The 17,595-nt window shown below is 39.5% G+C and overlaps 1 protein-coding gene across 1 annotated transcript; it reads right to left on the reverse strand.

Moving 5' to 3' along the window:
* Positions 1-4,696: 4,696 nt before the first annotated feature.
* Positions 4,697-17,519, reverse strand: RpL26 (ribosomal protein L26). The gene is made up of 4 exons (XM_076185553.1): positions 17,441-17,519; positions 16,202-16,376; positions 5,845-5,985; positions 4,697-4,841 (listed from the first exon to the last, which is right to left on the reverse strand). The coding sequence occupies exons 2-4, from the start codon at positions 16,367-16,369 to the stop codon at positions 4,719-4,721; spliced, it is 432 nt and encodes a 143-aa protein (XP_076041668.1). The 5' UTR covers positions 16,370-16,376; positions 17,441-17,519; the 3' UTR covers positions 4,697-4,718.
* Positions 17,520-17,595: the final 76 nt, after the last annotated feature.

The following is a 17,595-nucleotide window of genomic DNA, read 5'->3' on the forward strand; positions in this document are numbered from 1 at the left end:
AGAACGGCTCAAACGGTTAGACCTGGTGTATATAGACCTTGGGTTCACCAAGTGTGACTAATCTTCTATCTTTTTACACTGCTGTCTACAAGGCGTCAGATAACAATGGTAGTTACAGTGTTATTTGGAACAGCGTTCGACAAGGTACCCCACCAGAGACTAAATAAAGTCAAGCCCATGGATTAGAGCATGCATCAATGAGAGAAAACAAAGGGCAAAATCCAAGTGGGGAATTGTTCCTTGTGGAGTTCCCCTGGGCCCGATTTTGAGTAGCTTATTGTTCATTTTGTATACAAGTGATTTGTAAGCACGCTGGCTGAGCGGGTTAGGGCGTCGTTACTTGCGGCGAAGGTCGAGGTGAAGGCGGTTCGAATCCTGCCATTGGCGAAGTTGAACCAAGGGCATGGTTAATTAAATTCCACATTACGAAGCCTTCTGTGAGGGGCACCGTCCTAGCCTCCCGACAGGGGTGTGTGGCGTTAAACCATATCATCATCAAGTTTGCGGGCGGCACTATTATAGGACGCCAAATTAGGTCAGGGGAAAACGCCGGGACATTGCAGGAAGATCTTAACAAATTGTTCGATGTTCGGTGAAATAGCAAATGAACTTCAATATCTCAAATTACTGTGTGTTAAACGTAGGGTTACAAAACCTAGAGAGCAAATATAGCTTAGATAATACCTTTTTTAGAGAAAACTGAATGCGAGAGACTTGGGAGTGCTAGTGAATCCTGACCTTAAATCAAGGAAACAGTACATTAGCGCCGGGAATAGAGCTAACAGAAAATTAGGTTTCATTGCTAGGATGGTTACAAGTAAAAGTGCAGAGGTAGTTATCAAAAATTATCTGGCCTTTGGAAGACCCATCATTGCCTATGCGGTACATTTTTGGTCTTCGTCCTAAAGAGTGGATATTAATTCACTGGAATCAGTACAGATGTGACAAAGCTAATAAATGGGCTCAGAAAATTACCTTATAAGGACAGGAATGAGAACCTTTTACACTCTGGAAAAACGGGGGGTACGGTGTGATCTAATACGAGGTGTTCAAGTGGGTCAAGGACTTTAACAAAGGTGATGCAGAAAAGGCCATTATATTAAGACTGCAGGTCAGTATTCGCAGTGGATTTGAATTGGAGAAATATTTAAACAGGGTATAGGCAAGAACTGGTTTAACAATAGTGGTTAACCAATAGGATAGATTGAAACCACGTGGTGATCGCTGAAACTATGGGTTAGATAATTCTATGGGTGGGGATGGACATGGAACTGCCTAGTGTAGGCCTTAAGGTCTCTTACACTAGGGAGGTGGCCAACTAAGGCATGCACCCACATCCCACCCATTTGACACCCTCATAGCTCGTGGATGAGCACGGGACATCCACAGCTATATGCGGGAAACATAAGTGCCGGTTGTCCATCATCTTGTCACCAAAATTATGGAATAAACTAGAGAAATCTTATAAAAGGATCCAAGCCTCGTACTCGGGCCATCAACGTGGAAAGAATGACAAGTGAGGCGAATAAAAACCTCGTTCAAATGCCTCCGTATTGGCTGACGATTCGTATTACAGTTGGTCAGCTTCGCTTCCTTGCATCCAGTTAGCAACAGTGGTAGCAGACAGGCTTCTCATATTCGGGGCCATAGGTCGAAACTCGGTTTGCGATGGCTGGTTATATTATCAAAAAATAATAATCTGAATATACAAGACTGCTGCTCGTTTGTAGTATTTTATGCCGTTTAGTTCACAAACCCGAAACTGCTTTATAGTTTCCACAGGGTAAGTATAAAGCTGGTGCCTGCATCCTCACAAAATGTCATGAGGGCATATGCAATCATAGGGCCCATGACGACAGGAAAAGGAAAGACAGCCATGAAAGCTCAAAATAAAATCCTCGGTGTTCGGATACAAGGAAACCTGCCTTCCACATCTGGAGACGCAAGGTGACGAATGTGTAGTTTTAGTAAAGGTAAATGCATAAGACCATGAGGTTGGCCAGGTTCTTACATTTCTATATTCAACTGTTTTTCTCCTTATAAAAAGTATCATATATTTAATTGTAGGTAATATCCGCCTTTCCTTTACTACTTTTGTATGTGATGGCCTTTAGCTCGTGTTCACTACTGCACAAATTAAAATTTTATTGCATGGCATGTCCTTGTTGCTTACTGTATATGGATCGATCTATTGTAAGGCTGTCTCCACACGTCACAGGGCAGTGGACAGGATGCAGGGATGACCCGTCATCCAGGTGCCAAGATAAGAGGGAGGGAGGAGGGTGGAGGGGAGTGGAATATATAGGAAATGGAATGGGTGGGAGTGGTTTCTATGCCTTTTTCTTTGTGGCTACCTCCCGTGTAGGGGGAAAAAGCCTTTGGTATATGTATGTATGAAGGTCACCTTACTGCAGGCTCGTTCAGTTAGCTAAAGTATGGCCCATCATCCAAAAGGAGCAATGATACAACTTCCTTTACATGGGTGCAAAAAACCTCTTGGTGAACAAAAGCTTTTGATACCGTCACCCATGTAAGACTGCTTACTAAATTAGCTTCGCGGAATAAATGGTAGCCTATTAAGTTGGACTAGTAATTGGTTGAATGATTGAAAACAGAGTTGTTTTAATTGGAAAAATGTTACAAGTGTAGTTCCTCAGGGTTCTGTTCTTGGACCACTTCTATTCATAGTACAGTATATATAAATGATATAGACCATGGACTAAAATCTACCGTTTCCAAATTTGACGATACAAAACTGTGCGGAATGGCAAATGATCACTTAAACCAATTAGATATTCAAGAAGATTTAGATCAATTACAGCAATGGTCTGAAAAGTGGCTAATGAAATTTACATACATACATATACCAAGGCTTTTTCCCCCTTACAAGGGAGGTAGCCAAAAAGGAAAAGGCATAAAATCATTCCCACCCATTCCATCCCTGAATACACTCCACCCTCCCTCTTATCTTAGCACCTCCTGAATGATGGGTCATCCCTGCACCTTGTCCACTGCCCTGGGTCAGAAGCAGTGTCGCAAGACACAACAAGGCCGCTTCATTAAATCGGCGACCCCCCATTGCATAAAATGAGAGGACGGGGAGAAATCCCTTCGGGCTGCGTCAAATTTTGCTCACACACACTACCTCACCCCCCATTCCACCTCAAGCAATCACAACATAATCCATATACAACCATTCTCCATTCACCCGTCTTCTGTCCTCTCCCATCCTTCCTCAACAGACATTCCCCTCTTCCCCAAAGTCCCCTTCACAACATCCATCCACCTCATCCTAGGACGTCCCCTCATGTTCACTCCCTCCACATCTCTTTTACTAGTCTTTCTTCACTCATTCTTTCCACGTGTCCAAACCATCCTAATATTCTTTCATCAACCCTATCTCCCAGCTCCTTTTCCACCCGTTCTAATGAAATTGAACACAAATAAATGCAAGGTAATGCACATAGGTAAAAATAACAGTATGATTAAAAGTTATTTTTGGAAATTCATTAACAAAAGTGAATAATGAAAAAGATCTCGCCGTAATTACCAGTAATGACCTCAAATCATCCAAGCAGTGTATTTCAGCCTCTGAGAAAGCAAATAAGATTCTAGGACTGATTGCGCAATCTTTTGAATTCAAAAGTCCATCACTCATTATTAAGCTATATAAAATGTTAGTTCATCCACATGGAATATGCTGTTTCCATATGGCCACCTATCTCATTAAGACATTGACAGACTAGAAAAAGTTCAACGGCGAGCCACAACACTGATTCCAAACATCAAAAATAAATCATACAAAAATAGATTCAATTTGGAAGTGGGTAGAAACAATTTTGCCAACCGAGTAGTTAATGAATGGAATAAACTTCCTGCAGAGGCAGTGCAATGTAGTTCAGTTCAAAGGTTTAAGAATCATTTAAACACCTAAGCAATATGCTGTAGTTATTTTTTGTTGTCCGTTTCTCATGTAATTTTATTATTTACTATTTGTTAACTATACCTAAGCATTTATTTTATTTATATTATAGCTTTTATATATTATTATTTTTTGGCATCCGACCTAGATATGGATCAAAAGGTCTCCTGTTGGTATGCTCCACCTTTGTAGTCTAGTCAAATTAGTTTCTAAAAAAATTTCTTTCTGTTGACTTTTAATTTATTACTATGAAGTCAGAATCAATTATGGACAAATATGACTGGACGAGAGGCCTTGTTTTTTTTTTACCAGTCCCAGAGATTAACCATCTATGGCGTACACACAATGCACACCATTATTCATAAGTAAAAATAGCTATTACATCTACCAACTTCTCACCATAGTGAGATGTACACAACAGTAGAATAACAAATGCATTTTGGTTTCTCGTTATTATGCAACTCTTTACCTCAATGCAATAAATGCACACAACTATTAGTCTTGGCATGGGTTACATGCATTCTAAATGCACATACGTGAACTTTGGATAACATCCACTGCATTATTTACACGGATTCTCCAATTAAAATCTCAGCATCTCAAAGTCTGTCACATACCCATCCCTTTGATTACCTCAAAATTATTTTGGTATACAAAAAGACTTGCAAATATTTGTTGACTGAATATATTGGTGCTACCAGGTGAGAGCAAAATCCATTTCAATATTATATATATTTAGTCAAGGGTGCAATTGGGTTATTGTAAATGAAAGACTTGTTTAAATGCCACTATATATTTAGGCAGATGTATCCATAGTGAACTTGTCTTTGTCCTTTCCTTGTTTGGCTGCCCTACCCGCAGCTCTTCTCTCCAAGATGTTCTTTCGGTCCTTGTTCAGTTTCAACTTCACGACACATACCTAAAACAAAGCATCATTTCTTTTAAGAAAAGTCCTTGAAAGATGGAACTAAAATAAGATTAGCATAAACTCATTGACAAAAGTTTACTACAATTTTAACACCAATCAACCCCCCCCTACCAGCAGTGCAATGATAGTTAAAACATTAGACAAAAAATTAATATAATGCCCCTATCTCAGCACCTTGTCCACATCTGAGGTGTCTAGAATCAAAAGGGACAAATGCCACACCTCCTCAGTATGGAACTATGGTTCTTACAGCTTTTGATGAATTCCTACACTTGCAAAATGCAACTACCAATGTATACCTTGAAACTGCCTTACTTCTTGCCAAAAAGTTCTAATGCCAACTACGTACACTTCCCTCTCCTAAACTTGCATTCTCCTCCCCTCTAATTCCACCCTCTGCTCCCCCATACTGTAAGATTTTCATTTACTCTCTAACCACAACATTCGGATCTGTCTAAAACCATTATATTCACATCTCTTTTCACACTTCTACCAATACAATAGTTTTCTTCCCTCTACAAACGAGGTAGCCAGGCAAGGCAAATATCCACTGCAACCCAACCTACTCTTATTATTTCCCTTTATCTGGTTTCCTGTGGATGAATGGTCAAGCATCTGCTCACTGCCTGGGTTAGGAGCAATGTAAGACAATTCCACAGCAGGATTTCACTACTTGATCAGCATGATGACCCTTCTTGTACCCCTTGTATGAAAACAGAAAATAGGGAGAAATCCCTCATTTCTGCTTCATTTTATGGTCTGTTCAAAACCTCTCCACTCGTACATATACCTTGCCCTTTCCTGCTCAATAGTCCTTCCCTTTTTACTGAAACATCCCTTCACCCCATCAACCTTATTCTTGCCTTCTCCCTAAAGTTCACCCCCATCCAATCCTACACACCTCACTCCTTTGATATAAGTTTGGCAAAATATGAAAATTTCCTCAAGATCAGTGCCAATCCCTTGAAAAATCAATTCAAAAGAGAAAATTTACCTTAGATGGGTGAATGCCAACGTAGACGGAGGCACCATTGGCCTTTTCACGCTGGATTCTCTCGATATAAATACAGAACTTCTTTCTGTAAACACTTACGACCTTTCCCACCTGCTGTCCCTTGTAATGTCCTCGCACAACCTGAAATGATCAAAAGTATTTTGATAAATGCTCAGCAAACACTAAAAACAACAAAAATGTAATAATTACTTTTTTCAGCAGCACAAGTACATCTATGAGCCAGACGGGACTGTCTGGTGTGATGACACAAAGACCTGTGTGTTAGATTGAAGCACAGGACAAGAGAACCTTGACCAAGCAACTAGAGCCAACACACGGTGTCAACAGACACAGCCAAAGTGCCACCACTCTCTCAGAGAATGGATTAGCTGTTATCATCATATTCACACCTATCTAAAGTCAAATTTTCATGGCCAAATTTAAAGATAGACCAACAATGATGTGGGTGGATGGGCCTTGGATGCATGAGGAATGTCAGTGGAGCGGGGGCAAGTGGAACATTCACTGATGGCTTGCAGGACCATTACCTGAAGTTATCTATTCTTGGTCCAAAACGTGATATAGCAAATCACAACTAACACCACAGTTGGACGAAGGAGTGTTGAGTAAGCAAAACTGTATTTCGATGGCTAACTTCAATCCTCTACAATAGTCGAGAGGATTGCAGTTAGCAATCGAAATGCATATTTCGATAACTCCACTTTCTTTCGTCCAACTGTGGTGTTAACTGTGAATTACAAATGGGTTACATTTTTCAGCAGTGATGATATACACACACACACATATATATATATCACACACACATACATATATATATAGAGATAAAAAAAAAGTTTTATCAACATGAAATGGGCAACCACACATCACCTGGCAACTAGCCTTAAGGACTCCCATCAATGTATGTAGGAAGAAATGGACTAACACTTTATATCTATTGCAATGTTTCTGTTACCGGAATGGGGATACTGTTCACGCTAACAGGTTTCGTCTTTGGTTCAGTGGCACATCCCCCGACAGAGGCGAGGTTAACGGTTTGAAAGGGGGCAGCAGAAAATCCAATATCTCCATTTTACATCTTGCTCCACTATCACTAATAGGTACCCATCTTTGGCCAGAACTAGTTTACCCCCAAATCCATCTATTGCCCAAGGTCTTGCACAAGACAACTCAAACATGCAAATGGCAACAGCCACCAGCCCTACCCACAATTCACTCAAACTTTGTAATGTAAGTATAAGCTGACAGTAGGGCAGTGTTAAGAGTTCACCAGTGTCTTCCGTGTTATGGATTGTATAATTCAAGGGTCACACTAAAGACAGACTGCTATTTTGAGGTTTGATGTCAAAATATAAACAGCTGGATGGACAATGCACCTATCTAATCCTTCAGATTTAAAATTACTCCGAGACATTTTCAATAGAAACCATGCATGTGTACACAATAATCAATTCTAGTTTGCAACTGATCTGTGCATTGTTTGAAATTATTGAAATTGGTTGCAGTTAGAAGGCTATTGTCTTGTCAGATATCTTGCAGGATTCTGATGTAGTTTGTCTGTGGATTTGTCTTGCAAACGATGTCTGGCATCGTCTGCAAGATGCCTTATGTAAAGCAAGAGTGCCACACTGGGAACTAGGTCTTTAATGGCTTCTCTTCATCTGAACCAATCTAAAGATCTACATGTCCAAGTTGCAATCTATTCTTGTTTTGATGTGGGTGAGAAATGACTGAAGTAGGTTGTGTCACAGTGTTGAAAAAGTGGCCCCAACATAATCAATGGTGCTTGTGTGGATTTCTACAGGATCTTGTTACTTTTATAGATGAGGTAATATGTTTGTATTTCCCCACCTCACTTTCATAGTGGGCTGAGCTGGCCAGCAAGCCTCAAGATACCATCTTTGTTTTGATAATTGTGGAGGTCGAAGAAATAATCTACCAAGTGCTTTTCCCCCTTATAAATAATGTAGCCAAGTCAAAGGTATGTGCATGTTCCCACCCACAACTTTCCTCCCTCACATCTTAACTCCTCGTGGATGGTCATCCCTGTATCCCACTGCCCTGGGTCAGAAGCAATGAAGCAACATACATTGATGATACAGTTATGCAAGAAAGGGAGGAACTGGGGTGCTTATGTGTGAATGATAATTTGATGCAGCCTCAAAGATAGTAATTTTTTTCAATTTTTCTTTTAAATTATAAAACATCAATATACATTTTACTTTGTGGAAATCAATAAAGTTGCTAAAAGTAAATACACTATTGAACAAAACTGTAATAACAGGCTATCATGCCTGATGACCTACAGAATTACAGTATTGCATTACTAAATGCAGATTATGTTAGAATAGAAAAATGCATCATACTTTAAATACTTCAACCGCCGCATCTATCTAAAAGATGGTGTCTTGAGCAGCCCATGGCTCAGTTCGCAAATGTAACGCTTTTTAGCAACCTTTTCAGTTATTTATTTCTGCCTAGAAAAATGAATATTACATGGAGTATTATGATTTTCTAATGCTATATTGTGCATGCCACCTTTGAGAATTTACTATGGGATTTCTCCCCTTCTCTTGCTACTAAAACATTCAAGTATGGTAAATTCATCAAACCTGCCCTACATTTAGTAATGCAATACTTGTATTCTAGAGGTCATCAAAGTCATTGGCTTGCTGGCCAGCCTGGCCCATCAGCTATTTAAGATCTTTGTTTTGACTGATGCTGAGGTTGAAATGGGGGTGGGGTGTGGGGATGGAATGGGTGGAAGTAGTGATTTATACCTTTGTTATATGGGTATTATTTAAGCTAGGATTGTTTGGACACATGGAAAGAATGAGTGAAGAAAAAATAGTATGAGGTGTGGAAGGAGTGAACATGTGGGGTCGACCTAGGACGAGATGAGTGGATGGGAAAGAAAGAAAGAAAGAAAGAAAGAAAGAAAGAAAGAAGAGAGAAAAAAAAAAAAAAAAAAAAAAAATCTTACATGTACTATCAAAAGCTGCTGCTAGGGGTACACATGCCATGTTGTCATCTGTCCAGTCCAGTCACTGTCAGTCAGACAATGGCTTTAACTTTGTGGACCAGGTATTCTCCAACTTCAGGTGATGTTAATAAGCTGTGTTACAAAGACAATAGGGCTTCCTTCGACTTTTATGATAAAACACAGGGTTCTGCAGTTGTCTGTTAACTGCCCGAAGTACAACAATAATCAGGCGGTCAGCATCTGTGATGACAATGACGACCCGAATGATCTTTAGAATTTGAGGTACTGAATTCCTAAATGGAGGTTAGGTTACGATGGACAAATTGATCATTCATTCTTTGGCCTCAGCATCTATCAAACCAAACATGGCGTATCATTCAACCACTGTGACATTATTCATTAGCAAATCGGTTTTAGCCACTTTTGTTATTGATTTCTGCCAAGAAAATCACATTATGTATATGCATTAGAATTTACAAAATTAATAATTTTCTATTGCTATTTCATGTACATGTGCACTTCTAAAAATTTATCGGTTTATGTAGGTAGGTCAAACACCACCAGAGGCGCCACCGTCGATGACGAGCACAATAGCGCGTCATTTTATGCGCACACCATTCAAACGGCCAAATTTACATACCGCGGGAAATTTAATTAATAAAAATGTTGTGCGAGTGTATTTACTACGATCGTAGTAAATTTCAAACATTCACATCATCAGTTACATGTCGGTCAATAAAAACATAAGATAAACATGGCGGCCTGCATTCAGCAGTAAATCGAAAATTGGTATATGTTTCAACGTAAAAAATGAGCTAACAAATTTAGGGTTGTGGCAACTGACCATAATAAAGAAAAACTACTAGTATCGCGAATTATTCTAATACCAAAATAAAGGCAGCGTGTTCCGGTAGAGCTGAGAAATCAGTGGTTTTAATTAGTTTTTTTTTCTATCGGGTCGGATTATCGGATAACAACATCAACATCCACCCCGCCAACTTATCTATCACTGGTGGTATGGATCAAACTTCACTATTAAGTTTCTTACTATTATGTTATTAGTGTAATAGACTTATAGTTGAATTATTTGAACTATTTTCTTTAAAATGTGTGATTTTCATGTAATTTGATAAAGAGAGAAGTTACGTTTTTATCCTCCGTAATATTACGGACCACGGATACGATTCGTCATGCCCGCTATCTATGATCACTGGTGGTATGGATCAAACTACACTATTAGTTTGTGTTAATAGTGTAATAGCTTGCATATAGTTGAATTATTCAAACTATTTTCTTTAAAATGTGTGATTTTCATGTAATTTGACGGTATTCCTAGCTGTGGTGGGTAATTTTGCAGAGGATAAAAACGTAATTCTATGATCAAGTTAAATGGAAATCACACATCTAAGAAAATAGGTCAAATAATGCAACCACATGCTAATTTTTTATATAAAATTGTGCCTGTCGGTAAAAACCGTCATTGTTTACGTTTGATCGGCGATTTGTCAGACTGCATGTTTCGGCCCGATCTAATTCCATTCAAAATGCAATATCTCAAGAACTAGGACAGCTAGATGGATAATTCAAATTGCATTATACTCATAGCGACTTTTTGCATCCCACAAGAACTACTTCAGCTCAAATATCAGGAATTCCATTTTCATGTTGACCTAGCTAGTATATGTATATAGGTTGCATCATTAACTGTTTAGTAATTACAACTAGGGAAACCATTTGCTTGGGAGTATTTTCACTTGTTGCAATATCCATCCTACACAGGTGGAATGGGTGTGCGACTGATTTGGTATCTGGTGGTTTCGCTACCAACCATCTCGATACTTTGTTCGGTCATTTTGCTTCACTTTTTTCTCTCTCTTGAGATCCGAATATAAAAAATACAATGTGTGCAGTTTTATAAAGTAAGTTTACAGGAGACAGAAAAAGAATTTGCCTAATGAGGCGATTTGGCAATAAAATTGTTTTTATCGGGCCTTGTTTTATGCACTTGTAGCAGGATCAGAGGAGGGATTGAGGAAATTGGTGACAGTTTGGGAGAACATAAGAATGAAGGAGACTGCAAGAGACTATAAGGCCTACACTAAGCAGCTCCGTATCCATCACCACCTGTCATCCACATCCATAAATTGTCTAATCATCTCTTATAACAACTGATAGTTTCAGAGTTTACTACATGGTTACTAACCCCTTCCATACGGTGCCGCACACGAAGGCGTCATGGGGAGCGAGTGTATTCGCGAGGCTGCCATATCGGCGTCTTGATTATATTTATTGTAGTCGCCCCTGTGTTTTTACATTCTCTAAAATGTGCCCTGAATCCCATTCTCTGTGGTATTCAAAATTCGCGGGTGAAAGAGAGAACGATCGATATAAGCGGTGACTATATTTTATGATGCGAGTATTATTACGACACGTCGTACGGCTGGCATTGGCTGCTGCCACTGAGATCTAAGTCCATGACGCCTACGTGTGCGGCACCGTATGGAAGGGGCTAAGTATTCCATTCGCCGACCACCCTATTAGTAAACCAATTCTTGCACATTTCTGTCTTAAATCTAAATTTGTCCAGTTAACCCCTTCAATACAAGCCAAAATCTCGCGGGCAGCATCAGCTACCAGACATGTGATGTTGTGTCATAATACTCGCATTATAAAAAATAATGTAACCGCTGTATTCCCGTGAATTTTGATAACCATAGAAAATATGATGAAGCCAGTTTACAGAGTATGGGGGTCACACAGGTACAACTACAATAAATATAATCAAGACGCCGACGTCGGCATCCTCGCATACCCACTTGCTCCTCATGACGCCTACGTAGGCGTCACTGTATGGAAGGGGTTAATAACCATTACGGCGAGTCCTGCCTTGTTGTTTTAATATGATGACCTTGTTTGCATCACCCTTGTTAAAGCCTTTGATCAAGTTGAAATCCTCTATCACATCACCCCGCACTCTGAGTCTTTCCAGAGTGTGTAAGTTAAGGTGCCTAAGGCTCTCTTTGTAAGGCAAATTTCTGAGTCCATGTATCATTTTGGTCACTCTCTGTATTGATTCTAGTGAATTTATGTCAATTCTGTAGGATGGAGACCAAAACTGTACTGCATCATCAAGGATGGGTCTAACTATTGCTATATAGTTTAATAATTACCTCTGCACTTCTATTCGTTACCGTGCTAGCAATGAAACTTAATGCTCTGTTAGCTTTATTCCTGGTGCTAATGCACTGTTTCCTGGTTTTAAGGTCTGGACTCAATAGAACTCCCAAGTCTCTCGCACTCAGCTTTCTCTAAAAGTGTGTTATCTAAGCTGTATCTACTTTTGGGGTTGTGTAGCCCTACGTTTAACAAACTACACTTGAGATATTGAAGTTCACTTGCCATTTCACCAACCATGTGAACAATTTGTTAAGATCATCCTGCAGAATCTCTGTATCGTCTCCTGATCTAATAAGGCATACTATTTTAGCGTCGTCTGCAAACTCGCTAACATCACTATTTATTCCATCGTCTAAGTTGTTTATGTACATAATGGGCAACAAGGGACCCAAAACCGAGCCCAGGGGGACCCCAATAGTAACATTGCCCCACCTAAATTTTACTACATTTATGGTGACCTGCAGTTTTCTGTTACTACATTTTTCCTATAACCAATAAACTGATTGGCATGTAGTTGCACATAGACGGTCTATCTCCCTTCTTAAAAACAGGAACATTTGCCTGCCTCCAAGCAGTAGGAACAAAACCAGTGTCTACCGATTTATTCATTATTTCAGTTAACTGGTTGCAGATTTCAAATTTACACTCCTTAAGCATTCTTGGAAACATTTCGTCTGGACCCTTGGATTTTGTAGCTTTAAGTCTCAATCTGCTTGACTACTACTATTTTTTTACTAATGCTGACATTAGACAGACTATTTTCTTCACCCCCTCTGAAAATCGGATCAGTCAAGTACTTTCTCTAACCTCTCAATAGTAAACACCAGTAAAAAACAATTGTTAAACTCCTCACCCCCCCAATTCTATCATGATTTTCAACATTTTTAACCCCTTCCATACGGTGCCACACACGTAAGCGGCATGAGGTGCAAGTGGATACGCGAGGCTGCCATATCGGTGTCTTGATTATATTTATTGTAGTTGCCCCTGCGTAATGACACTCTCTAAACTGTCTTCATCACATTTTCTATGGTTATCAAAATTCACGGGTGAAAGAGAAGATCGATATATGCGGTGACTATATTTTATGATGCGAGTATTATTATGACATTGTATGTCCAACAGATAATGCTGCCCGCGAGATTTTGAACCGCACTGAAGAGGTTAATGGTCCTATTCTTTCTTTATATTTTGTTCTATGGAGAAGAAAGAAACTCTTTGGGTTGGATTTTGCTTGACTGGCAACCTTAATTTCATTTCACTGTATGTGTACAGGTAAACGTCGACTTACGATGGCCGCGACTTACGATTGTTCGACTTTACGATGACGACGACGACGACACGATAATTTAACCCCTTCCATACGGTGCCGCACACGTAGGCGTCATGAGGAGCAAGTGGATTCGCGACGCTGCCATATCGGCGTCTTGATTATATTTATTGTAGTCGCCCCTGTGTTTTTACATTCTCTCAAATGTGCCTCGAATCCCATTCTCTGTGGTTTTCAAAATTCGCGGGTGAAAGAGAGAACGATCGATATAAGCAGTGACTATATTTTATGATGCGAGTATTATTACGTCACGTCGTACGGCTGGCATTGGCTGCTGCCCGCGAGATTTAAGTTCCGTACTGAAAATACATATTATAGTGTTTGAATATGGTAAAAAGGATAAAAATAATTAAATAAACTACTGTACATGTATGTATGTATGTACATGTTTAATAGGCTATATTCAGTATCTCTGGTGGTTAATATACAGGTAAGCTAGGTACAGTGACCACGGAACAGAGTGATACACAAATTGGGGATCGACTCACGATGAAATCGTCTTACGATGGCTCTACCGAAACCTAATGCCATCGTAAGTCGACGTTTACCTGTATTCTTTTTAACCAGCTCTGCCATTTCATTATATCTTGATCTAAGGTGAGTTTCCCGGGTTTTTTTTTACGTAAAGTCTTATTTTCATTCCGATCTTGTTTCACTCTGTCCGTCATCCATTTGGGAGTATTACTATTTTTCTGTATTGACTTCAAGGGATAAATGTATTTTGGGCATTATTAATTCAATTAGATTGCTATACATTTCATCCAAATTGCTGACCTGTCTGTTGAGCCCTCACCCCCAAGGTGCATATTACCCTCCGTGTCCCGACCCCTGGTCATGACCTGACCGCCCCAACAATGTCCACATGACATTTCATATTCAATTTCAAATTGGTTTTTATATTGTCAGGTTGCTCTCCTGAATTCTGGTACTTGGATGTTATTCATACTGTTTAATTCTTCCCAAATAATATCAACTTCTTGATGATCGCTAGAGCCTAGACTATCTCTCACTTTTACGTTACTCATTATTAGTTAAAAGTAAGTCCAAAGTATCTTCTCCCCTTGTAGGATCAGTAATCACTTGTTTTAGGAAATTATCCTGCACCACATCTAGGAATTTCTTCATTTCCTGATCCCCTATTAAAGTGTCAAAGTTGAAGATAAATGTGTGTAAAAGTAAGGTGATGAGATGTACAAAGGGTGAAAGTGGTAGCAGACTGGAAATGAGCACTAAGGGAGAGTGATTGGAGTAAGTGGATAGATTTAGATTCTTGGGTGCAAATGTGGAAGGAAAGGGTGGAGTGGAGGTAGAATGTAGTTTGAGAGAAGATAGTAAATGCCTTGGTGGATTAAAAAGTGTAATGCGGAATAGACATTTGGAATGGATGCTAAGGAGATTGTATGAAGGAGTGATTGTGCTGACAGCACTGTACAGGGCAGACACATGGAACATAAGAGAGGAAGAGTTTGAATGTAATTGAGATGAGGTGTCTGAGAAGTATGATGGGGGTTACTAGGCTGGATGGAGTGAGAAATGAGGAGAACTGATGGAAAGGGAGTTGGGAGATAGGGTGGATGAAAGAGTATTGGGATGGTTTGGACATGTGGAAAGAATCAGTGAAGAAAGACTAGTAAAAGGAAGACAGATATGGAGGGAGTGAACATGAGGGGGCAACCTAGGATGAGATGGATTGATGGGGTGAAAGGGGCTTTGGGGAACGGTGATACTAAACCATGCCCAAACGGCACCAATCAATTGAAACCAAAGATTTATGCTCTCAAACTATTCAACATAGTATAAAGTATGATTTTGGAGAATTTGAACCAGTTTGATTCAAATTCTGCAGAGACATTTTGATGCAAAATCTTTGACACTCCCGATGAATTTTCTCTCGGTTGCCATATCTGTTTTGGCTGCAAGTTCCGTAAGGCGCCGCTAGATGGTTTGTGGCACTGGAGCGTCGCATGAAAATGCAAAAATTCCGTTAATATTTCAAAAATTTTGTCCATTTTCCCTTGGGGTGGGAGCCGCCCCAGCCCCCCGGCTCCTACGGGCCTGAATAACGACATCCACTACAGACCTTACATTTGAGATTCCGGTGTGTATATAAGAACAAGATATTTTATTTACAAGATTAAAAAATGCCAAACAAATTTGGCTATTGGGACCTGACTAGCACAATGGAGTAATTGTTTAGACAAGCTCAACTAATTGACGTTAATTGTGCAAAACAAGGAACCAAGCAGCCAAACAAAAGAGGCTTAATGTTCAGCATGAATTTTACACTCTTTGATAAGCGTGGGTAGCACTTTTTAAAGAAATGAATCAAACGATACAGAATTTTTCCCAATATCATACTACAAGAATGAACTATTACTTTAATCATTATTAAGCCAGGATAAAATCTTAAGTTCTCATCACGCACATAACATAGGTAAAGTTTGGGCACGGCTTAGTATCGCCCTTGGGGAAGAAGGGAATGTCTGTTGAGGAAGGACAGGATATGGGTGAATGGAGAATGGTTGTATGAGGATATTTTTGTGATGCATGAGGTGGAATGGGTGGGGGGATAAGGGGTGAAGTAGTGTGAGAAAAATTTGATGCAGCCCGTAGGGACTTTATCATACTATTAGAATGCCCATCCATTTCACATATGAAATGTAGCAAATTGACTGAACAATGTAGTGAAACACCCTGTAACCAATGACTTGGTTACTTCTTTTAAAAAGAGAAAGCCTTTGATATAGAGATAGCAACAATTTGTGCATACAACACACTAGCAGGGCCCAGACACCGTAAAAAAAATACATCCCTGGATCCTTGTACTACAATTAAATATAACTACTTACTTGTACTTCATCATCCTTCCTGATTGGGATGGAGCGGACATTGTATTTCTGGCGAAGCTCCTTTGACAAGGGAGCAGACATCAGGCGCCTGCGTACATGAGATGGGGCTTGGAAATGTCTAGCCCTATTCTTCCGTCTTGAAGACGTAACGCTTTTGTTGAGTTTCATGGTGGTCCTGCAAAGCAAAGTATACTAAATTACACACTTCACTCCCAAACCTAATAACAGGCTTAAGACATTCGTATCAGTAGCCGTTAATAACATCCAGGAGCCAGAACGGTCTGTCTGGTGTGGATAACACGAAGACCTGTGTAACAGGTTGAAGCACTGGCCAAGAGAACCTTGGCCAAACTCCAGGGGCTGCACACTGTGTCCGAAGACACAGTCTAGGTGTCACCACTCTCTCAGAGAATGGATTAGCTAATATCATCATTTAATAAATCTATGATCTACACTGCAATACAAGTAATGTTACAAAGCTTCACTTCACAAGATCTACAATACACCTCCATTATCCTAATACATGCGCAAAACATGAAATTTTTGGTGTCCAATAGCTCCAACCTAAGGTACCCCTTTCAAAGATAAAGTAATCCTATGAAATGCAAAAACGAAAAATGTGAAAAATATACGAGTGATACAGGAATAATTTCATAACACCATCTATCCAGACTTTAAGAAATGTACTTCTTACAGTTCTGGTTCTGTGGCAGTATCCCGAAAACACATTGTTCACTTGTTAGCACGAATTATTTATATGGAATGGTTAGGTTATGGCGTGTATTTTGCAATCTTACCCTTATTCTTTTATATGTTTTCAGCACGAACCTGCAGGTATAATTTTGCAAACAAGGATTTACAAGCGCCTTCCAAACAAACAGGGGGCATGAAAACAAACCACATCTATGGAACTACCGTCAAATGCTCAAACCAATAAACTAAATGCGTACCTTTCACTAAAAACTATTTGAGAAATATAGGACCGGCACGTGAGACAGTACCTAAATCGAGTCTATGCAAGTTAACTTATCGAGATACTCCTGTGGTTCGTAGACATCTACCCAAACACATTACTAAATATCACTAATATACAGACATTTCCCTACATCCATCCCTGTATATTGATGTATACGACCAATCTTCATGCGTAAAGGTATTTCATTATTACTCTAAATATCACCCAAATCAATTTCTGTCACAGATATTTCAAGATTACATTATTACTTTCACAACACTTACGTGCAGACACACTCACACCTCACTAGAGAAGGAATACACAAACGCAAAGCATTGTGGGTACGAATAAAAGGGAGGAAAAGTCTATATCCTTCTTTCAAGTTATATCATTTCTAAATACTATTTGTATACCAAGCAGTTTGTTGAAAAATTAATTC

Source organism: Oratosquilla oratoria, chromosome 5 (genome assembly GCF_046742065.1).
Source record: "Oratosquilla oratoria isolate Oo_2021 chromosome 5, ASM4674206v1, whole genome shotgun sequence".
NCBI classification, from domain to species: domain Eukaryota; kingdom Metazoa; phylum Arthropoda; class Malacostraca; order Stomatopoda; family Squillidae; genus Oratosquilla; species Oratosquilla oratoria.

What these genes read in the sequence shown, in the direction of transcription:
- RpL26 (XM_076185553.1), bottom strand. Translation starts at nt 16,369, where the DNA reads ATGAAACTCAACAAAAGCGTTACGTCTTCAAGACGGAAGAATAGGGCT. An exon ending in GGAAGGATGATGAAGTACAA is followed by an intron (nt 5,986 to 16,201) that starts GTAAGTAGTTAT and finishes TGATCATTTCAG; the next exon opens with GTTGTGCGAGGACATTACAA. An exon ending in TTGGCATTCACCCATCTAAG is followed by an intron (nt 4,842 to 5,844) that starts GTAAATTTTCTC and finishes GCTTTGTTTTAG; the next exon opens with GTATGTGTCGTGAAGTTGAA.